Source organism: Artemia franciscana, chromosome 17 (assembly GCF_032884065.1).
Source record: "Artemia franciscana chromosome 17, ASM3288406v1, whole genome shotgun sequence".
NCBI lineage: Eukaryota > Metazoa > Arthropoda > Branchiopoda > Anostraca > Artemiidae > Artemia > Artemia franciscana.
The window spans coordinates 9909093-9933908 of record NC_088879.1 but is presented as its reverse complement, the minus strand read 5'-3'; the positions used below and the strand labels follow the sequence as shown (position 1 = coordinate 9933908).

General features: G+C 34.2%; 1 protein-coding gene across 1 annotated transcript in view; it reads right to left on the bottom strand.

The window, feature by feature from the left end:
* Positions 1–725: 725 nt before the first annotated feature.
* Positions 726–24816, bottom strand: part of LOC136037814 (MAP kinase-activated protein kinase 2-like) — a 44312-nt gene continuing 20221 nt past the window's right edge. Inside the window, exons 5-7 of the mRNA XM_065720646.1 lie at positions 19191–19266; positions 11533–11743; positions 726–7032 (exon numbers count right to left, since the gene is read on the bottom strand). Coding sequence (XP_065576718.1) covers positions 6802–7032; positions 11533–11743; positions 19191–19266 — 518 coding nt within the window. The 3' untranslated portion in view covers positions 726–6801. The remainder of the gene's footprint in view (positions 7033–11532; positions 11744–19190; positions 19267–24816) is intronic.

The window sequence follows — 24816 nt, the reverse complement described above, 5'->3', positions numbered from 1 at the left end:
TATCCCGGAACTTGTCAACAGAAACACTATAGGCAAATAACAACGTTAATCACGTGTACTCCACTATAAACATAGTTTATTTAGAAACCCCCTGAAGATTGCCACATTTCACTATTACTGTACTTTTTTATTCTCTGCATATATTGTATTGTATCGGATTAACGACGCTTCTTGACTTCTAAGGTCCCTGCGTCGACCCTGTAGTGCATTCCTGCAGCATGGTTCGATCTCTGGGTCCCGTATTACCGAGCTAAGGTCAAACCCACTGCGCCACAACAGGACTTTGCATATATTTTACATACTTTATCCATTTTTGAAAAGACTGAATTTTTTTTATAGATGGCGTCAAACATCCTCAGTAATACTGCATTTTCAAGGGTTAGCATGTGTAACTAATCTGGTAACTAATCCAGACCGTTTCAAGTAGCAATCCTACTATCCAACGATATCATCTCATCAAACGCAAAGAATAAGTAATCGGGCTTATCAGATAAGTAATCTTGGAATGTTCGAACGCTCTATAAAGTACAAAATAAGATTTGACAACTAATTGCCAATAGAAAAAAAAATTATAAGTCCTAATTAATCCGAAAACTTTTACTATTAAAGTAGTTAGTCCTGCTAAAATTTTAATAAATTTTATACGCTGACTTATCCTTCTAGTTAAGGCGAATTTATTTTTCAAAATTTTACGTAAAAACTACCATTTTGATAAACGTCCAATGACGCCATTTCACAAGAATTAAGGGGGAGGGCAAAATTATTTTTCAAAATCTAGGAGGATGAGGGGATAAGAAAATCTTCCCTATTATTGCCACTGTCAATGTCATGTAACATAAGCTTTTTCTTATTTAATATCTTTTAGAGCTTAAACTTAACTTCATGCATTGATCAGCTCGATAAAGACAAAATTCTAACAGCAGGCACTAATAATTTTGATATTAATTTCCCAGCTATCTGGTTGATATCATATTCAAAATCTATTGGTGAAAAACATCTTAAAAATTGTGAAAGACGTTTAATATTAAATTTAGAAAACTATCCTTTTCATACAGAAATAAAATTAAGGGGGTGTTCCGTAATTCAATTATCATTTATGATCAGTAACTACTTTTCGCTACACTCAGCCACAAAATGGCAAATAACAATAAATTTTCCCCCTAAAATAATTTTTCTTTATCCATTGTCCTGGAGCGAAAATAATAACGAAAAGTTAAACATATTAACAATAAACAAATTTAGGGCCATACCCTAAGAAGCAATATTTTAAGGTAATGCTGTTGTTCACCGGCATTATCTACTATCAGAACACTTTATTTATGTTAGCGTTTTTTGTGGAACGTCAAGTTTTCTAAATTTAAGTATTTTTTGTCATTTGTAAAGGAATTTCTTAATTCTCACAATAATTTGTCTGTTTTTTTTGCTTGTCATAGAGTTTTTTGCTTGTTTTTTTTTATGTTAGCGCTTTTCATGGAACATTAAGTTTTACAAATTCAGGTGTTTTTTTTGTCATTTTCAGTTTCGTTGTCATTTTGATTTCTGCCAATTTTTGTGGCTTTTCGGAAAAAAAATATTCCGGCGTAAGTGCCTACTTTAGAACTTCTATTGAAAAATGAGTAGCTGTTAAGTTCCGGAACTTTTGACTTTATTTTTTAATAAGTCCTAAGCCTACTTACGTTTAATAAGCTTATTACAATTGATTTTTGCAATTTCAGCGTTCAATAGGCGATTACAATAATTGAATTGCGTTCAAAATCACCTCTTGAAACCTATCTAAAATAATTATTTGCTTACTGTGTACCAGAGCTCAATAAATTGTAATTCGTCTTCTCTAGATAGAAAATTATTGGTGTATTTATCTATCAGAATAAATTAAAAATTTTCTACAATATAATTTTTGCTACAATAGGAACAACATAGGCTTGGTGTCAGACCATAAGACAAGTAAGTAAGTAATCGAATTAAAGCCGCTTCTTGACTACTAAGGTACCTGTAGTATATTCCTAAGCCGGGTTCGATCTCTGGGTCCCGTATTACCAAACTAAGAGGGGCCACTAGACTTTGGCCATTCCTTCAATTTTCAAATACTCCCGTAAAATCAATTTTAATGTCCAAAGGCGTTCAAAACGAGCATAATAATCACGCTTATTCATTAGGTAATTGCAAGTAATTACAATAAGCTATAAAAAAAAAAAAAAAAAAAAAATCTCAATGAAGTCAGAACTTAATTTACTTAAGAAAAAAAAATCCAACAAAATCTTATAGTCATCCAGAGATAAAAAAAAACAAAAAACAATACGATGAATACAGAAATCTTATATTTCCAACCAATCATTTTAATGGTACCAGGGAATTATCCCAATTGTCTCATAATATCCAGAATTTAAATGAAGTACATTACAAATTAACAAGCATCTTTACAGTGCGAAGGAATATTTCCAATTAAATACATAAATTCAACTGATGAGTTAAACAGATCATATAGACTATAATTCCTATTAGTAAGAATTTTCTAGTTACAAATTAGTTTTAAAAGAAAAAAGCAAAGAACGAGCATCAAAAACACAAAACCACAACATAAAAATATCAATTGGGGAATAGTCCTTCATGATTTCTTAAATAAAACCCCCTGAAAAAAAGAAAACATTTAAAGCATCTACACTGTTTGTACTAATAAAAACACTGTTTTATGAACTATCGTATAACTGTTGTGCTTACTGTAAAAATTTGTATATCCATCCCGCCAGAAAACTTTTTTGATTCAACGCAGATCCTTCGGTCAGGATCCTTTTTGATTTCTAAAAACATTTCCGAAATGCAGAAAGCAATAGATTTTGAAGCTTTATGTAATATCAATAGCAGGCATCTATGCCTGTTTTTCTCCTGGAGAAGGGGAGGGGGGGGATTAAATTTTTCAAAATACCAAACGATAGACCTGTTGTGACATTTCTTGAAAGTTACAAATAAACATTAAGAATGGTCTTATTTCAGGGGACAGAGAAAGCTGGGAGCCCCCTTCTATCTTAAGATATCCTTGATTACAGGGTTCTATGGTAATTTCCCCTACAGACAATCCCCAACCCCCTGAATATGAGGATATGATAATTTTATTAATGTATCTTTTCTCGTCCGTCCGGGATCTATTATCCAATTTTTGAACATTTTATGACCCTAAAAACTTTTTCAAACCGATTATCTGAACAAAGAAACAGAAAGCAATGGACTTCTGAACTCTTTGAAACGTTAACAGATGATACAGAATTACTTTTCGTGACAAGAGGGGGGAAGGTCAAATTCATTAACAAAACAAATATTAGGCCAGCTATTTGAAAATTTCTGAAGGAAGGGGGAGAGGGGTAAATCCGTTAAAAGAGTAGTTACTTGGCCAGGTATATGAAACGGCCAGGTATAAAGGAATTTTACGAAAAATATTACGAATAATGATATTTGATGAAAGGGAAACAGCTGGGGGCCTCCCCCTTCTCTGGACATGTCTGAATAATGGAGATACAATAATTTCAGTAATATATCTAGCGATTTCTCTTCCGTCAGCGATTCAAAGTCAAATTCAAATGCAAGCTAATAAGAAAAAGGAAGCAAGGGCTCTTTATATAAATGTAAAACCTTTTTGGCTGAACAGCCCACCGGGAAATTTTCTCGGGAAGGAAAACAAGTACAAGAACTTTTGTTTTTATCAGGTCTTATATGGGAGTATTTCTCATTTTTGTCTTTTGATCATTTTTTGATGTTTCCCAGCAAGCCATCACCCAATGACTCCTTCCTGGCGGTAGCCTTGCTATATTTAAAACTTCATAAACATGGTTACGAAGTACGGCTCCTAATATCTTTCCCACAAGCTTATTATCAACGTATCACACTTCATATTTTTCATAAACTTCCAATAAACTTCAGACATAAGCTTCCACATAAGCTTCCAATAAACTTCAATTACATCATATCTTAGGATATAGAAATGAGGGATATGTAAATTTTTCCGGTAGACATCCTTCGTTTAACGAAATTTTATTCGTTGGAATACGTTGTATGTCACTCTGTTTTAGCAAAAATGCTTATGCTGATGCTCTAAACACTTTTAGAAGTGAAACTAAGTTTTGAGATGAGGCGAAATTCGCTTCGGCAGCTGGATTTCACGTCGCCCAAATAAAAATCGACAACATATTCGGTTCGCATCCAAAGTCAAAGTTCAAGATTTTCATAGCTTCAAAGTTTAACGGCGTTTTTGAGGGGGAAAAAGGGAAAAAAATCCCTTTCTACAGCCAATAAGATTGCATTTAAAATATACGCAAATTCCATTCTGGATTGTGGTACTAGTCTAGATAATTTTATTTTGCCTTACAAGCTCCGCGGAATTCCCAAAGGAGCAACGCCTATTCTTTTCCTCTTAGCGAAAAAGGGCGCCTTCTGTCAGAAGTGTGAAACTGAATTAGCTGATAATATACGAAAATAAAAAGAAGAAATTATCATGGTGGTTCAGACTCAAAAATAATTTATAAAAAGCGAAAGTAAACACTGTTTGTTCGGGCTAATCTCACGCGAATCTCAAATATTCTGACTATAAACCATTTTCAAGCAAGTTCCAAATTAATCAATTAAAACAGATTATTTTACCTTTAAAAGAGAATATAAATAAAAGCAAATAGGGAGAAGAAAGTCTCATAATTATGACACATTAAAGCATAGATTAATGAACATCTAGATATGTATAAAACAGTAAGTAATTATGACCCCTCCACCTCTCCTCCCACCCCCAAATAATCTACATGACACAAAATCAAAGCGTAGCAAACATTTATAAATTCAAAGAAATAAATTCAATTAAATTAGTTAAATTTAAATTAAAACAAATTTGATTCAATTTAATAAATTCAAGGGTTAGTAATTTTAAACAACCCTTATACATTCTTTAGACAAGCATATCTGAGTTTAAAGGATGGGCCGAAACACAAGATGTACGAATTGTAAATCCCTACAGCCAGAAATACTATTTGTGAGAGGACGAGGGACCAGGGGCCTACCCAAAACCATACCCCAAATGGGCTGGGCCCAAAAAAGCGCCGTGCAAGTACGACCATTGCTTAAAAATAAGATGAAACTGAACTATTGATCAATTTTACTTCCATAAAAAATTGAGCACAGATTATATGTAATAAATATACCACTGCTAAGCCCGAACTGAAAATAAAGTTAGAATTGAATTAAGTCATTCAAAATCGTAAAAAATGCCCTGTAATTAACAAGGTCTGAGCAATTACCTTTACGTACATGATTGTAATTTGCAAATTTCAACTTTATGCATGACAGGCTTTGGCTATATTTCTTTTGAAAGTTGAGACCTCCGAAAAGGTTTATTCTTCAGTTCATGGTTTTTAGTGTGTAAATATAACCTTTTTGTAATATAGGCTAAATTAATTCGACTGACATCATAGTTAATAATAAAAGATTAAGGTCCACTTTGTAAAAAAAACTATATTTCTTTTAAAATCTGAGAATTCTAGAAAAATTTACACTTCAAAATACGGTTTAAAATTTCCAAATAAACTTTTTGTATAATAGGCTTTGTTTATTTAACTGAAATCACAGTTAATAATAAGAATTTCAGGTCCACTTTGTAAAAACTATATTTCTTTTGAAATTTATGAATTCTAAAAACGATTACCCTTCAATACACGGTTATTCTTCATTACATCAGTATGCCATTTATCGAAGTGGCTCGTGTAATAGCAAATGACGGCCAGTCGTGAATATTCTAGAACACAAAGCTGACTTATGAGATTGACTAGTGAAAATATTATCGCAAATATTAACTGAAAAGGCAATTTATTTGAAAATTGATCATGCTTCCATTGTTCTAGTCAGATTATCTCAATAAACTAGCATTAGTCATTGAGTCTCATTTATGATTGACAAAAGAAAGAAAACAGAGAAATGTTTAAGCCACGAATGGAATAATTTGAATTTGGCGCTGAAAATTATGATCTAGGAGCACTTCCTACTAGCGGCCTCTATATCATTCCGACAATCACGAATATAAGATGGAAAGCTAAGTTCGTTTCGCTAGCCAGTTCACAAATAACGCCCAGAAGACTAATACTTTCATTCGTTCTTTAACCCATGGCAAAATAAAGAAAAGAGGGAAATGTATAGTTGGGTTTATGTGAGTAAGTAATCGGATTAACGACACTTCTTGACTACTAAGATCCGTGCAGGTATTACTACAGCCGGGTTTGATTTGTCTCGTATTGCCAAGCTAAGATCAAGCCCAGTATTCCACCGCATGATATGTAGGGTGCTTTAAAGCCACGAGTTGAAAAATTAGAATTTAACGATAAAATTACTAACCAGGAGCACTTTCCACTAGCGGCATCTATTCCTTTTACAATAATCGCAAATAACAGATGGGTAGCCAAGCTGGGTTTACTAGTCGGCTTACAATTAACGCCCAGACTCGTACGTTCATTAATCTACGACAAAATAAAGAAAACAGGAGAATGTGCAGTTTTTAAGCAACGAGTGAAACAATTTGAATTTGGCGCTAAAAATTTACAGGAAGGAGCATTTTCCACTAGCGGCATCTATTTGCTTACGATAATCACAAATATCAGATGGGAAACTAAGCTCGTTTCGCAAACAAGCTTACGAATAACGCACAAAAGACAATTGCATCCGAAGGTGCATTAATCTACGACAGAATTAAAAAAAAACTTCATCCACGCCAAAAATGCCATCACCCTTTTTAAAAATTGCACTTGACTTATATCACATCCAAGAGTGTACCCATATTTACGAAACCACCATATGCTCCTCTTCAATGGGAGCAACAGCTCCTTTTCGCCTTTTCGAGAGGAGCTTGTTGCTAGACGAATTTATTGGCTTCAAATTAACTTGGTCGTAATCCACGCGCATTGTCGCTAAGGCGTTTGTCATCTCTTCTTGCACTTGAGGCCAGACGTCACCATCTTCCCGAAGAATGATGTGGGTAGTGAGAGGAGTAGCAGGAACTGCAGTGCATTGCTAGGGAAAAATAGTCGGTAAATTAACAGCAGATACATAAACAATGGGTCAAACCTTTAATCAAAACAATAAAAATAAACTAAAATGTGCCCAAATGTTCTGTTTTTTTTAATCCTTTGATTTTTCATGAAATTATTGAATTAGTTTTTAATTTTCAAACTAATCTTTTAACTTAATTTTTTTTAACGGATGCAGACTATGATAATCGATATATCTTTTTTATTCTTTTAAAATAAATAATATGTAATTACAGATATAAAAAGATATTACACAAATATTATAGATGCACACAGAACACGTAGCTACAGACATTACACATCGTTGTAATTTTTTTTACATTTCAATTTGCAACAAATAAGTGTTAAAAAATAAACATAAAATACTTCAGTATAATTCCATATCTAAACTATCTGTTTGACTGAATCAACATTAAACAGTGTTAAAAAACGAAATGAATTTCTAGACTGTTCAAAGCCCCTCCCCCAATCCTGGAAGGAACAAAATGTGTGACCTTCAAATCGACTTATTTTATAAGCTTATTTACTTCTTTAATTTACCGACAACCTGAGAAATCTTTTTATGACTTAGGAAAAGCAACATTGAATTTGATAAATCGACTTATATAATGAGCTTATTTACTTATTTAATGTATCAATTTAACTTTACTTACTATAGGCTTATAATCGATATTGTCAATTTATATTATCGATTTAAAATATTGACTTATATACCGACAACCTAAGAAATCTTTTTATGACTTAGGAAAAGCAATATTGAAATTGATAAATCGACTTATATAATGAGCTTATTTACTTCTTTAATGTATCAATTTAACTTTACTTACTATTGGCTTGTAATCGATATTGTCAATTTATATTATCGATTTAAAATATTGACTTATATACCGACAACCTAAGAAATCTTTATATGACTTAGGAAAAGCAACATTGAATTTGATAAATCGACTTATATAATGAGCTTATTTACTTATTTAATGCATCAATTTAACTTTACTTACTATTGGCTTGTAATCGATATTGTCAATTTATATTATCGATTTAAGCTATTGACTTATATACCGACAACCTAAGAAATCTTTTTATGACTTAGGAAAAGCAACATTGAATTTGATAAATCGACTTATATAATGAGCTTATTTACTTATATAATGTATCAATTTAACTTTACTTACTATTGGCTTGTAATCGATATTGTCAATTTATATTATCGATTTAAACTATTGACTTATATACCGACAACCTAAGAAATCTTTATATGACTTAGGAAAAGCAACATTGAATTTGATAAATCGACTTATATAATGAGCTTATTTACTTATTTAATGCATCAATTTAACTTTACTTACTATTGGCTTGTAATCGATATTGTCAATTTATATTATCGATTTAAGCTATTGACTTATATACCGACAACCTAAGAAATCTTTTTATGATTTAGGAAAAGCAACATTGAAATTGATAAATCGACTTATTTAATGAGCTTATTTACTTATTTAATGTATCAATTTAACTATACTTACTATTGGCTTGTAATCGATATTGTCAATTTATACTATCGATTTAAGCTATTGACTTATATACCGACAACCTAAGAAATCTTTTTATGACTTAGGAAAAGCAATATTGAAATTGATAAATCGACTTATATAATGAGCTTATTTACTTATTTAATGTATCAATTTAACTTTACTTACTATTGGCTTATAATCGATATTGTCAATTTACATTATCGATTTAAGCTATTGACTTATATACCGACAACCTGAGAAATCTTTTTATGACTTAGGAAAAGCAACATTGAAATTGATAAATCGACTTATTTCATGAGCTTGTTTACTTCTTTAATTTATCAATTAAACTTAACTTACTATTGGCTTATAATCGATATTGTCAATTTATATTATCGATTTAAACTATTGACTTATATACCGACAACCTAAGAAATCTTATTATGACTTAGGAAAAGCAACATTGAAATTGATAAATCGACTTATTTAGTGAGCTTATTTACTTATTTAATGTATCAATTTAACTTTACTTACTATTGGCTTGTAATCGATATTGTCAATTTATATTATCGATTTAAACTATTGACTTATATACCGACAACCTGAGAAATCTTTTTATGACTTAGGAAAAGCAACATTGAAATTGATAAATCGACTTATATAATGAGCTTATTTACTTATTTAATGTATCAATTTAACTTTACTTACTATTGGCTTATAATCGATATTGTCAATTTATATTATCGATTTAAGCTATTGACTTATATACCGACAACCTAAGAAATCTTTTTATGACTTAGGAAAAGCAACATTGAAATTGATAAATCGACTTATTTAATGAGCTTATTTACTTATTTAATGTATCAATTTAACTATACTTACTATTGGCTTGTAATCGATATTGTCAATTTATATTATCGATTTAAGCTATTGACTTATATACCGACAACCTAAGAAATCTTTATATGACTTAGGAAAAGCAGCATTGAAATGTTTATCGACCAAAATACAAATTTTAAGCTGTTTATTTCTCTGTTTATTAGAGACTTGTTTATCTGTAAAACATAAACAAATAATATCTGACCTCGATTAATCCTTATGGGTTACCGAGAGATAACGGGATAACACTATTTATTTGGATGTCTATATATATGCGAAGAATGGGACTTCGGGAAACTTATTTTTGCTTGGTTTACCTCATTTTTTCTAATTTTTCAAAAATACCCCCCCCCCCCCCCCCAACTATCCCAAAGAGAGCGGATCCGTTCCGTTTATGTCAATCATGTATCTATCACTTGTGTTTATTTTTCCCACCCAGTTTCATCCAGATCCCTCCACTCTAAGTGTTTTCCAAGTTTTAGGTTTCCCCCTCCCAACATCCATTTTTTATTTCGAGTGAGCTACTTCTGTAAACTTATATTCTATTCTCCTGGGTTACAGCTTGGCTGCAACCCTGTTTAAGCCTAAGATGTATCTTTACTTACAAGTCTTTTTAGCATAGATTATCTTTGTTAATTATTAACCAGCATTTCTTCTAGGTAAGAAAAAAATTGAGAAGCATATCTTTTCTTAAGAAACATGGCCAGGCCCAAATTTTGGCTGACTCTTAAAAAAGGTAACAAAACGCATATAAACAAATTATTGACGCGTTTTGTAAAAATTTTGTAACCGCCCCCACCCCAGACCGGAACAATACGGGATCGGTATTGTTAAGAAGCTTAAAGAGTAAAGATTCATTAATGATCTATTTAAGTTACTCTTTGACTATTTAATATAATACAATTTTAATTTAATACATTTTATATAATGTAACTTGAATTTATAATATAAATTTTAGGACTATTAAGCATAATATAAATAGTACATCAGCAATTTAAGTTTTCAATAAATTTTTTAGTCTTTACTAACGTGTGTTACATCCGGTCTTGAACACTACTGGTCTTGGGTGTGTTGGATCTGGTACCCTAGGTGGCCATGCTAATACGAGTCAGGTCTTACTGACCAAATTGTGGGTATTCAAGCTGAAAATGGCTATATACAAAGAAAAACAGAAAGACAAAAAGAGAAAACATCCATAAAATTATTATTATTATTTTGCAAAAGTTCTTAAGAAACTCCTTCACTGTATAAAATTTCAACCAAGCTCAAGCAAACAACGTACATGTTCAAAAGAATTGATACGATACGATCTTACTTATTATCCAAATAAAATGAAACGATCTTTTTATGTAAATATCCTTTTCAAGCCAAACAACGATAATGGCTTTTTCAGATATGATTTCCTTCGTTTTTCTCATTTGCTCAACGGTTATGATCTTTCCATTTTTTTTTTTTTTTTCCTTGGATGTTGTTACTTCCTTGAAAAACAATCAAATTCGCTAAAAGGTATTTGCATGAATTTTTAAAATGTTGGTCAGTAGAAGATAAAAGCCTCCACATGCGTCAGTTAAAGCTGCATGCAGAGCCTCTCCTGCTATTGGTAATGCCCGGGTAAATATCAATCACACCACCCCCTCTCCCTGCTCAAATATAAGAAAAAAGCAAAATCAAAGCGAAAAGTTTGATCAAAGTGGGCAATCGCCCAGCCGCCCCCACACTTACGGCACCCAAAGAAGCTGACCTGGCTACCCCTTCCCCCGAGGAACAGCTCTGGCTGCATGTAGAACAGTAATAGAACATCATCACCGCACCACTACAATACCACGCAATCAGAGAGCCAACAAGAGGTCCTCACCACCTTATTTCACCGAAAATTGCATTTTAATACCATAAAAAAAAGAAAGAAAATGCCATTTGACTTTAGCTGCAAAATAGTTATTTAGCATTGGAAAAGGAGAAAAACATCAAATATTTTCATTAGAAACATTAAGGATATTTTTATGAGCGTCTGGTGAAATACATAGGGTCACCTATGGGGCAACAGGGGGTTCAATCTAGCTCAGCAACGAAAGTAGTAAAACTGAATAACTTACTGCAATCCATTTATGCTGCATTACTTGGTCAATAGTCAACCGTTTCTCGCTGTCTGTTTGAAGGAGTCCCTTGATAAGGTCCTTTGCGTCTTGAGTAATGGCCTTCCACTCTGGGCCTGGAAAATCGTACTGACCAGCTCGAATTCGCTTCTTCATTCCAGGGGACATGGCCTGACCATGGCTTGAAAAGAATGGAGGATAACCACATAAACTGGAAAGTAAATAATATTGATGACGGAGATGAAATGGATGAGCAAAATATACATGTATCCTTGACCAAAGCCTTTGCTCTATGGGACAATGTATCAATTAACTGTGAAAAAGTTTGCTAAATATTTACTGTTGAACCTAATCAGAGAAACAGAAATTGCTAAACAAATGGTTATCCAAATTGCGAAAAAATAACTCATTATGCAGGGACAAAAATACTTTTGACGTAATACCTTAAATCATGTATTTTTTAAGACTACGTGCCTTTCTATGACGAACAAATAAACTTTCAAATGGGGACAAGTCCATTTATTAGACAGTGAAAAGAGACACGAAAGTCTAGATATTTTGACCGCATATACAGCGATCTTCATCAGCAGATTTACAACTTAAGACTTTGTATGAACCCTGGTAATGAACTCTCTCAGACAAATCTAGTGAATGTGCCAGTAGTAATTAATTTTTTCTGTATAAATATGTTAGTTTTAATTTTAATGGTTCGATATATCTGCTGATAACGATCGTTGTATATATGATGGAAATATCCAAACTTTTGCATCTGTTTTCACAGTCCAATAAATGGACTTATCCCCATTTGAAAGCTTTTTGTTCGACAAAAATACTCAGGTTAAATACTGAGATCTTGAAAAGAATGGAGGATATTCCCATAGGTAAAGACCAATATAAATTGACAATAGCTAAAAACGGAAAAAAATATCCAAACGCGCATTACTGAAATCTGCACAGAACCTAGAGGAGTCGAAATAAAAATAAATAAAAAAAGAAGGACCTTCAAACCCATTTTAAATGTTCTGAAACCATTAACCTTTAACAATTATCCCCAAATATCATTTTTCCAGCCTCACTTCCAACTACACAAACCTGCGAAATTGCGTAAAATTACGTCAGCCAGTAATGTCTTGGGCCACAATGGCTTTCAATTTATTACAAAAATAAAGAATACAAAATAAGGTGTAAAACTTCTAATTGAGAATAAGTATTGGAAAAAAACACTTTTTATATAAATACTAATAAAAGTTTTAGTATTTCAGCCCTGTAAGCCTTTATTAACGGCGGAGGAGAGAGGAAATAAGAAAGAATATAGATTAAATAAGTTAACAAATATACAATTGATAAAGAGGACAACGAGGAAATTTAAATTTTTTTTTTGTCTTAATCAATTTTTTATTTAATTGAATGAAAAATATGCCTTGTTTCGTTTTTTTCTTCAGTCTTGGTTGAACTTGAAGTAATGATTCCAGGACTGTTTTTACTCTTAATTTCAGTTCTGATTACGGAGCTTAGATACAGAGCCGAAATATTCACTTAGAAAATTTTTAATTGTCTTAGAAAAATTCTTCGTTGTTTTGCCCTATGATGTTTGGAGAGAATTATCCAAAACTATATCACTGAAGTCTGAGGAATAAAAAAGGATCTTCAAATCCATTTTAAACGTTCTGAAACTATCAGCCTCCATCCTATTATATGAGTTTAAAATAGCCTGAAACCAAACTCACAATCCAGATTTATGGCCCTACCAGATTTGTTCTTTGGTCACACATCAAGCTGAAGAAGAATTTCAAGATTTCGGACTATAGATAAATGAGATGGCGGCAAGTGGAGCTTTTCTCCCACACCTTAATATTACAATGAGTGAAAGAATGTATGATAATGCTTCTATTATGTCTGCAGAGTTAAATGCCATCATCATGGCATTTGAGCCCCTAATGAATAATCAACCTAATTTATATGCCTATGCCTAATTTATATTTATATTTAATAAATATTATAAATATTTAAATAATAATTTCATTATAAATATTTAAATAATTTATATTTATATGCCTAATTTACAAAGCATTATAGTTTATCCTGACTCTTTGTCAAGTCTAGAGCTGCTGTACTCAGCTTCTCAGTATAAGATGGATATAGGCACATTGTATTGTCTTAGCATTATTGATACTCTTGCTTCAAGAGACATAAGAACATACCTTCTGTATGTTCCAAGCTTCTCATGTATAACTGGTAACCATCAGACGGATGAGATTGCAAAAAATGCTCTAAATATTAACCAGTTAAGTGGAAGACCAATCCCCATTAGAGACATGTATCACTGGAGATTATCAGACTTGTGTTAAATAAGAATAAACCAAATTTATCTCCCTTCCCCAATAAGTACCTTTTTAAAATTTATCACATAATTCGGCCTGGCTCAAATGGGCTATTTCGCATCAGTTTCCTAATTCAAGGGGCTTAATTCCCTCGTTTCCTCTTTGTAGACATTATGATATAAAAAAAATTAAAGAATTGACCATTGCCTATTTGAATGTATTATGCTGACGTCTGCACAGTATGCCCTGCAATGTAAACTGTTAAAGTGTTTCAAACACCACAAAATCCCATTATCAGCTAAGAGTCTAGCTGACTATACCAGCACACAGAACTCATTGTATATCATCTGATATTTAAACTCCTAGATTCAAAGAATCTCCTACAAGATATCTAAGCAGATCCAAGATAAATAAAGAGCAGCCAATGCAGTAGCTCATTTCAACTCACAGAGAGAGTCAAAAGGTAAAAGGGCTGAATAATCTCGACTGAGAAGCCCACGTTTGCTGAAACAGAAGGAGAAGATCCAGTGGATCATATCTGTTTTTTTTTTTTGTTTTTTTTTTTGTTTAGCTATAATTAGACATGATCTAAGATGTAACTGATCGCACCAAAAATGCTTTTTTTAAAATCAAGGCTCAATTTCATAAAAGTGTTCACAATCTATAAGCTATTTTTGCTCCTTTTTTTTATCTGTGACTATAGATTTATAGACTACTAGCTGTTGGGGTGGCGCTTCGCGCCACCCCAACACCTAGTTGGTGGGGCGCTTTGCGCCCCCCCCAAGCCCCCCCGCGCGCGTAAGTCGTTACGCGCCATATTAGTTACGCGCCATTGTAGTTGTGTCCCTGTGTCCCACCTGTGAATATAGATAGATTTATATATGTGTTTCAAACTACGTAAAAATTGCGAATATACAACATTCTTGGCTTTCCCATTGTCTGTCCATATACAAAGCCGTATGTACTAACAATGACGTCATATGCAAACGCTCTTTTTACAAACAAACAAACATGCATACACACAACTCGTTTTTATATAGACAGATAGATAGATAGATACAATACCAATTAACTACGTAAAACTTGTGAATATACAACAGTCTTCGCTGTCCCATTGTCTGTGCGTATAAATAGATTGTCAGGTTTACCGACCCTCAAAGATGCAACATACAATTGTACATTGGTAAAGCAATCTGTATTAAGATCTATACCGCATTTTTCTAGTGATTGCCCTTGAGCTTTGTTGATGGTGGTTGCAAATGCTAATCGAATTGGGAATTGCAATCTTTTAAATTGAAAAAGCAGATCCGTTGGAATCATGGGAATGCGAGGAATAAGAACAGCCTAACCCTCATAAGGCCCTGTCAAGATTGTGGCCTCTATTAGGTTTTCCATTGTTTTTTTTTACGGCAAGTCGCGTGCCATTGCAAAGCTTTGGTGGGTTGATATTTCTTAAAAGTATTATTGGTACGCCTATTTTTAGTTGTAGCACGTGTGGTGGAAACCCTGAAGGATCTATGGAATTTAAAAATTCAGATGGATAATTAACCGCTTCATTTGCTTCCAAAATACAAATTAACTGCGTAAAACTTGCGAATATACAACATTCTTCGCTGTCCAATTGTCGCTGCATATAAATAGATTGTCAGGTTTACCGACCCTCGAACATGCAACGTACAATTGTCCATGGGAAAAACAATCAGTATTAAGATCTATACCACATTTTTCTAATGATTGACCTTGAGCTTTGTTAATGGTGATTGCAAATGCTAATCGAATTGGGAATTGCAATCTTTTAAATTGAAAAGGCAGATCCGTTGGAATCATGGGAATGCGAGGAATAAGAACAGCCTCACCCTCAAAAGGCCCTGTCAAGATTGTGGCCTCTATTAGGTTTTCCATTGTTTTTTTTACGGCAAGTCGAGTGCCATTGCAAAGATTTGGTGGGTTTATATTTCTTAAAAGTATTATTGGTACGCCTATTTTTAGTTGTAGCACGTGTGGTGGAAACCCTGAAAGATCTATGGAATTTAAAAATTCAGATGGATAATTAACCGCTTCATTTGGTTCCAAAACTGTGTCGACTGACTTGTAAAGGACTGCCTGGTCTCGAATCTTGGTCAAAACAATATTGTTGATTTCGTGGACGTCTATATTTTTGGGTGCGAGAATCGCTCTTTCACTTAGCCATTTATTATTTTTATAATTTTTTAGAATATTCGGAAATACTTTTTCAATCAATTCATTTTTGGACGTCACTAAATTACAGAAATCAGCAGGTAGTTGTATACGTCCTGAAATTGAGTCTACTGGGAGCTTTCCGTTTCCCATTGCCAGCAATTGATCTGAAAATGTTTGACCAGAGTCATCGTTTTGCAATCGGACACGCATATTTGTAGTTAATTTTAATGTTTTTACGTGTGCCCATAAATTAGAATTTTTCAGGCAAGCATTCATTTCGTCTGCAGGAGTTGATCTAGGTATTATAGGTAATGTTTGCCTGAAATCTCCCGCAAGCAATATTAATGTGCTGCCAAAGGGTTTCGACTTCCCTCGCAAATCTTTCAAGCATTGATCCAGAGCCTCGAGCGATTTTTTGTGTGCCATTGTGCACTCATCCCAAATAATAAGTTTGCATTGCTGCAATACTTTACCCATCCCAGATGATTTGGAAATATTGCACGTGGGAGTTTCTGTAGAATGCAAGTTCAGAGGCAATTTCAAAGCGGAATGAGCTGTTCTTCCACCAGGCAGCAATGTTGCGGCTATTCCGGACGACGCAATTGCCAACGCTATATCATTTTTTGATCGAATTGATGCCAGAATCAGTTTTATCACAAACGTTTTACCAGTACCTCCTGGCGCATCCAAAAAGAAAATTTCTCCAACATTGTTATCGACACAATGCATTATCGTATCATAAATGTCTTTTTGTTCCGACGTTAACTTGGAAATGTTATTTTGTACATACGACAATAGATCACTCGTACTGTAACTTTGTTCACGATCCAATTCTACACATGTCGAAACAGCAGCGAAACGGTTAGGTGAAGGCATTCCCAAATCCTGAAGAGGTTTGTTTGCCATACGTACGCACAAATCTTCTATAACAACTAAAGTGTAGTTATAAATTTCTGATGTAAAATCAAAAGTCATATCTGACGTCTCTAACTGTTTTCGATGGAGTATATCTTCGGACATTTTTGACTTATATTTTTCCCATAACTCTGTAGGAGCTGATGGAGAGCAAGTTGTTAAAATGATGCCAAACAATGCACGAATTTGACTTGGGGTTGACGTTTCGCACGCGTCATTGATGCAGTTATCCCAGTGTTGGTCATTCTCCAATAAATTCAGAGCTTGGCATGCACTACGGTAAGTGTCATGTATAGTACCATTTACAGTCCTCAAATACTCAAAGGATGTCGGACCGGGTACATTCACCAAAAGCAGGCGTAGAAAGAAGCATTCATGTTGATTGGGGTGAACGGTGTAGAGTCTTCCTATCGTGGTATCTTTGAAGATGGTAGGTTGGCCGTCGACTGACTTACCCTGTTTTCGACGTTCAAATACTTTATTTTTAGTATTCCACGTGTAATACGAAGGCACTTCAGTATACAGCAGTTTTTTTGCAAAAGAATCATTTTTGCAAAGCGAAAAAAAAGCTGTTAATGTTGTATCCGGTGGATTCAGGACTCTTTGTTGCACGTTGGTTTCCGTGAAATAAACACGTTGACCATTCTGTAAATGTACCGCTAAGTGAACAACAGCTGGACTACGTTCATGTATCGGAAATGAAAGAATTCGCCAAACAGCTTCATTACTGCTTATGTATCTTCCAGCCTGATATTGTACGATTTCACCGAAATCTTTGATTTCGGGCTGCAAGCCAAAAACTGCCATGTCACTGCCTTTGTTGACGTATTTACATATGTATTTGATTGCCTTTACGGAGTTACAGTATTCAACGTTTATGTGTGCATTAAATGTTTTTGATAATAATGGGGAATATGGAACAACCCACTGGTTATCTACTTCGATGGTGTTACCGTTACGCTTCTTTATTATTGCTGTTTTACCGCCATCTTCAGTAGATCTTCTTCTATATTGTGGGTAACCATCATTGCCAGTAATTGTGTTTGATACTAAAAGTCGAGGATATTGCTTTGTGCACCTTCCTTTGGCCATGCATGGTGAATTTTCGTGAATGACGTCACCGTCAAAGCAAAAATGACGACAACTAATTTCATGACGTCAGTCAACACAGAAACATGACGTCACCTGATCCACAGACAGACACACAGACAGACAACTTATTTTTATATATATAGATTCTAAGTTACTAATTTAAACGTTGAAGACATTCACACTGGTGTACAATGATTGATTTTGGAGAGGTTTAAAAAAGGGAATTACACGAAAAATATAAGAAACAATAGTAGCTCAAAACAATGGTAACAAGCATGAAAACTCGGAACCAGAACAGGGAATATGTTAACGAATGGAACAGGAAGAGGCAAAAGGAAGGAATTTAAAGGAAGTTGGAATTCAATAGGAAGTAGTGAAGAGTGAAGCTTTAAATAGTGTGGGGTAAAGAAGGAACCTCCGTAGAGGTGCAAGCCTCTGGGACCTAGTAAGTAAGTAACTAAGTAATATAGCATTGAACTATTATAGTTCTTACCGGCGACGCTCATCTCCGTTTCATGGCCCTTCAGCCACGAAGTACAATGGGGGGGTTGGGGGCCAGTTATCCTGTGCTTTTGTCCAACCTTCGAGCTCACTTTTCCAAGATTTCTCCAGGTACCCATTTAGAGCTGGGTCGACTCTGGTTGAGCTTACAGAGTCACGCCACTGACTTCTACCCCAGACCAAATAAACGGCGACACCAGGAATCGAGTCCCCGCCCTTCGGACAAATGACTCCAAATTCCAACCTCAACCTTCGATCCCTACCTTCGAGCTCGCTTTCACCATATTTCTCCAGGTGCCCATTTAGAGCTGGGTCGACTCTGATTGAGCTTACAAAGTCACGCCACTGACTTCCACCCCAGACCAAATAACCAGCGACACCAGGAATCGAATCCCCACCCTTCGGACAAATGACTCCAAATTTCATCACTAATCAACCGGGCAGAATGGCTACCAGGAATCTCTCGGTAGGGTTTTAAGTGCCGACATGAGTTGTTATTGGTAACAGAAGTACTTTGCAAGGTCCTTTCGTGTATCCTTTTTTTTTATTTATGTTCCTATACATTATACACGTCGAACATATTGTTTTTCTTATTGTATAGCTGAAAAAAATGGCGTTAATTTTTGCTAGTAAGAAGAAAACACTTACAGGATGTACATAATAACTCCTAGTGACCACATGTCACAGCTTTTGTCATACTTCTCTGGTCCCAGAACTTCAGGAGCTAAAAAAAAAAGTCTATTCAGCAAATTTTTAATTTTGCTTAGTTATATCAATATTCTTCCTGAAAATGTCACAGCTTTTATCATACTTCTCTGTTCCCAGAACTTCAGGAGCTAAAAAAAGAGCCTATTCAGTAATTCTTTAATTTTGCCGTTATATCAATACCCTTCCTGAAAATGTCACAGCTTTTCTTACTTCTCTGGTCCCAGAACTTGAGAAGCTAAAAAAAGAGCCTATTCAGCAATTCTGTAATTTTGCATAGTTATATCAATACCCTTCCTGAAAATGTCACAGCTTTTGACTTACTTCTCTGGTCCCAGAACTTCAGGAGCTAAAAAAAGAGCCTATTCAGCAATTCTTTAATTTTGCATAGTTATATCCATACCCTTTCTGAAAATTCGTTGAATTAAGTAAAAAACAGGCCTAGTGATTACAATCATTACTAGCAATATTATGATTGCTTATGGTTATTATAATGATTATTAGCACAGGTTAAATAAATTATATCAACTCGAGAGCTACTATGGAAATCTGTTGATTTTTGAATTGAAAGGGAATAGTTGTGGGAAAAGTCAAGTCATGGCCAATTGTAGAAAAAGCCAAGACAGATTGTCCAATTCAATGGGCATCAAGTCAAGGTTAATTTTACCCCTTTGATTGCCGGTTGTTACTGTCTCCCACTTATGCTACACCTCTCATGCATGTCACTACACAATGCCGAACTAGAGTCAACCTTGTTGGAGGGAATAAACTGGAGAATGAAAAATTGCCCCATTCTCAAAATGGAAGATTAAAGGAAAATTTTTATGCAATTTTTCTGTAGTCTTTCGACATAAAACCCTTTGCAAGAAAAGTTAAAAATCCTCATTTTTGTTTTATAGCAAAACTACCACAAATTTGGGATCCAATCTTTTATTTTGGATAAGACGATACAAGGTGGCAAATTTTAATAGATCCTAATCAACACTGGGTGCGGTTACGTGATGAGTATCTACAAAAGAGGTTAGGACCAAGCGTTCAGAACAGATACTGCCCCCCCCCCCCAATGAAAACATGCAAAACTTACTAAATTGTTCAACGCTCGGAGAAGGAAAAATATTTTAACGAGTCTTTAATTTTGCATAGCTGACTGTCTAGATGCGGACAACTCTTACCCCCTTCCCAACAAAAATGCTGCAGTGGTCCTTGTTACAGTGGCATGTTTTCCTTTAAAAAGGGGATTGTTAAATCTTGATATATTATTTAACAAGCCTTTTATTCAATTAAAAGGTGAACATACCACTTGATGTATTTTTTCGCTGTTTTCACCAACGACTAAAAAAATCCCTTTTTTTGTACCCCATGACCAGAGAAAAAATTACTTTTTGTTTTGTTTTACGATATGAACGGCTTATACAAATAAATAGTCACATAGCAAGGGTACTTTCAACAGGGTTGGATAGTTTTGAAGATTGAATAGTAGTTAAATCTTTTCTATACATGGATAGCATACTTCTAATCTTGGAGATTAAGTAGGAAGTTGAAACTGTTTAATAGTCAGGACAAAATTGGTCAAAATAGCTTTGCAAATCCCACAGAGTAGGAATATATCTGGGATCATCTGAGTGGGAGTATAAGGTGCATTGTCTGTGTAATAACTAGTGTAACCTAGGCCAAACTCGAATTGGTCAAAAACTAAGTAAACACCAGGCCTGGTAATTAGCACGAATTTTGGGGCTAATCTGATTCCTACCCCGGAATTTACCTTTCTTAAACTTGCTTCCCGTCCTACTATAGTCCATAAAGCACCAAGGACATCAAATTAAACGTTTTTTACCTCCTGGAATCCTCTTAGGTCTATTAATAGGCTACCTGACAACTAAGGGTCTCTGATATTTTTCTTTGGGTTGTTTCGAATCATTTCCGCCAGTTTGGCCATGTTGAGTCGCGACAATAAATAATAAAAAAAAAACTAATAATTAAACGTGATATCGTTTGAAACCATTAAAAAATTTTAAATTAACATGGTACCTGTATGATATAGCTCTGAATGTTCAATGCATGTTCATTCATTGACGCATAATATAACTGGTTTTTTTTTCGTTAGTTTTTTTTTCAGCTTAGCGTGAAACAAGACAAAGAGAAGTGATAGAATAGATGGAAAATTTGTTTCTAAAGTATTACATTTTTATCATACTTAGTTATATTTTATAAGGATTGAGCGTCAGAGAAACATATTAGACGAAAATTACGTAGGGGCTGTATCATAAAAGTACTTTTAACAATATTTTGAATCTCTAAGACAACTTCACAATTGTTTTAACCTCACGGGAAAGTCAGTTTCCTTCACAAGAAAACTGCACTTACATAAGCCGTTTGGTGCCACATTTTTTCAGCGTTTCTTACTAATGTTTCCCTTTTTTACATGGCGTTCACGACCACAAAAGACTGCATTAAGGCATTTAATTTAATTTAATTCCTTTTCCTAATTTAGAAATTTTTTTTTTGGTTGCATCATATACGGTTGTGTCACTCGACAAAATACCAAAGTATTGCCAAAGTTTAATAGTTAAATTGCTAATAGTAAAGTGTCAAAGTAGCAAGGATATCAAAACAGAAACATATTTTGACCCCTAGACCCATCTTATGTGTATTCTTAGCTGAAAATCGCAAATTTCTGAGATTTTTCTTTTGGTTATTTCACAATTATAAAGTTTTTAGGGCATTACCATATCTTTTTGAGTACTAAGTCAAACCAGAAAGGAAATTGATTAGTTAAATGTAGTTAAAGTATCCTTAATTATTAAAACCAATTAAATTACTTTTAAATTAATTAAATTATTAGTTAAATTATCCGCAAAAACTAAAGATTAACAAACTGTTGGTTCTGAAAGAGAGCTATACGTTCAAAGGAAAGTTATATATTCTTAAGCTACTTGGTACCACATGTTTTAGCTTACATTTAACAATTTTTCACCCAGGTTTCTTATGTATTTAGTTTCTTGTATGCTACAACCAACAACTAAAAACAGAGGTCTTTTCCATTAAAAATTTATTTCTCGATTTTTCCTATTTTCAAAGATAATATATGGTTGTATAAGCTTCCACTTAATCAATTCGAACAACAAACATTATTTTCACTGTCCTAGGTACTTCGAAAACTTCACTGTCCAGGGTACTTTGGAAAACAAATTTATTGCCACGCAGCTTATCAGGTCATGTTAGAGGCAAATTATTAGGCCATATAACAATAAATATTATTTTCACTCTCCTAGGCACTTTGAAAACAAATTTATTGCCATGCGACTTATCGGGCCATATTATATGCAGCTTATCAGGCTATATAACAACAAATAATATTTTCACTGTCCTAGGTACTTTGAAATTAACTTTATTGCCACAACTTATCAGGCTAATATAACAACAAATATTATTTTCACTGTCCTCCGTACTTCGAAAAAACTTTATTGCCACAACTTATCAGGCCACATAACAACAAGTATTATTTTCACTGTCCTAGGTAAAAACAAATTTATTGCCACGCAACTTATCAGGTCATATTATACGCAACTTATTAGGTCATATAACAACAAATATTATTTTCGCTGTCCTAGGTACTTTGGAAACGACTTTATTGCCACAACTTATCAGGCCATATAACAACAAATATTATTATCACTAACAACAGTAGAGATCTTTGATATCTACTAACAACAATCAATTGCAGCACTAAGCCGCCTAAGGCCAACACAGCAACACATACTCCTCGTCCATCTCAAGCTATTCAAAGCCTCCCTCTCTAACCCCCCTCCCCTTAGGAAATTCTCATTCCTTTTCAATCTTTCCGTGCAACTCCGTTGCACTCCATTCAGAGAGGACTTGCTTTTTGTTTGGTGCAAGATGGTTGGCCAAGAAGGACAATCTTTGGCAATCTGTCACCCTTCATCCAAAGAACGTGTCCTACCCTTACTAGCGTTCCTCTCATTTTAGCTCTAGAAATCTGGATTGAATCACATCTTTCGTATAGCTTTATATAAATGATGCTATCAGTTCTGTAATGAAAAAGTTTTTGTTCCGTAATGAAAGGAACAATCTTATTTTGATCAAGTACTTTTTTTTATAATAACAAATTTTTAATATTCCCATTATTTCAGTCAATTTTGTTTGTTCTGGGTACCCGACTGGCTGACCATATTTCAGACAATGGGCAGTACCATAACTGTGGTTCAATCCCGCTTTCTAGGGCTATGATGAGAGAAAGGTTGAGATGGCTTGTTCTGTGGAAGAAGAATGACAGATTATCAAAGATTATCCTTTTCGGCCAACCGTCTAGGCTAAACAAAAAGCAGGTCGTTCACGGTTGGGGTGGAGGATGTCATAAAGAAAGATTTAAAGCAAATGGGATTTAAAGCAAATGATTTAAAGCAAATGGTCGTTCACGGTTGGGGTGGAGGATGTCATAAAGAAAGATTTAAAGCTGATGGGAACTTCCTGGGAAGATGTAAAGAGGGAGGCTTTGAATAGATTGGGATGGAGGAGGAGCGTGCGGAACTGTGTTGGCCTCAGGCAGCTTGGTGCTGCGGCGAGTTGTTAGTAGCTTTAGTAATTTTATTTTTCATCAGTAAGTAAGCTAATATTATGTTTGATGATTTTTGCTTATATTTTTTCAATTTCTATTTCTTCACTTTTTTTCAATTATATAAATAACATTAACAGCATGACTGGTAGTGCATCATGGAGTTTTAAGGCATTCTTTAGATTAGACTTTCTTAAAGAACCCAAAATCTGTTAGCTCCAAAACTCAACATAATAGCTGCAACTATACTAAAATTATAAATGCAACTATATTAGCTTAACACAATGACTGCAACTATGTATAGAAAATAATAGCTGCAATCATATTATCAACATAATGTGAAAAGTAGCTAAAAGATAAAACTTTCCTTTAAAGAGCCAAAAATATAAGAAGTGTAGCAGGGAGATTGAAGGCTTTCATTTGAATAAGCTCTTCAAAAGACCCGAATTAAGTTAGCTCCAAAACTTCATTCAACAGAGCCAACAGATGTGTACTTATGTATTTCAGCACCCACGTTCCCCCCTCACTTAACACGTCCCCAGAAAATTAAAAAAGCGTTTATCTAAATGGCACCTCAACAGATGCTACACCCGGCTAGAATTGTACCCCTTCCAACCCCACTCCTGGCTAAGCCACTGAAATCTAAGAGCATTAAGTAAAAAAACTACATAATAGTTAAGTAGTAACTGCAAAGATATTACCAACAAAAAACGGAGTGTTGGGAGACTGCTAAATGCATTAGATGGCACTGAGCTCACACAAAGATTTGCAACGCACGAAATCGGACAGTGAAATTACAAAATGTAAAGATTGCAAATATGGGAATTATGAAAAGTGATTGTTGATGGTTACCAAATATTACACTTAATCCTTTCACATTAATCCTTAGCACTGCAAAAATCAGTTCTGTTACATCGGTTCTCTATGCATTTTTAAATAAACAATTCAGAAATTTGACCTTCTACTTCTATGTATGTTCCAAAGAAAATGTATTAC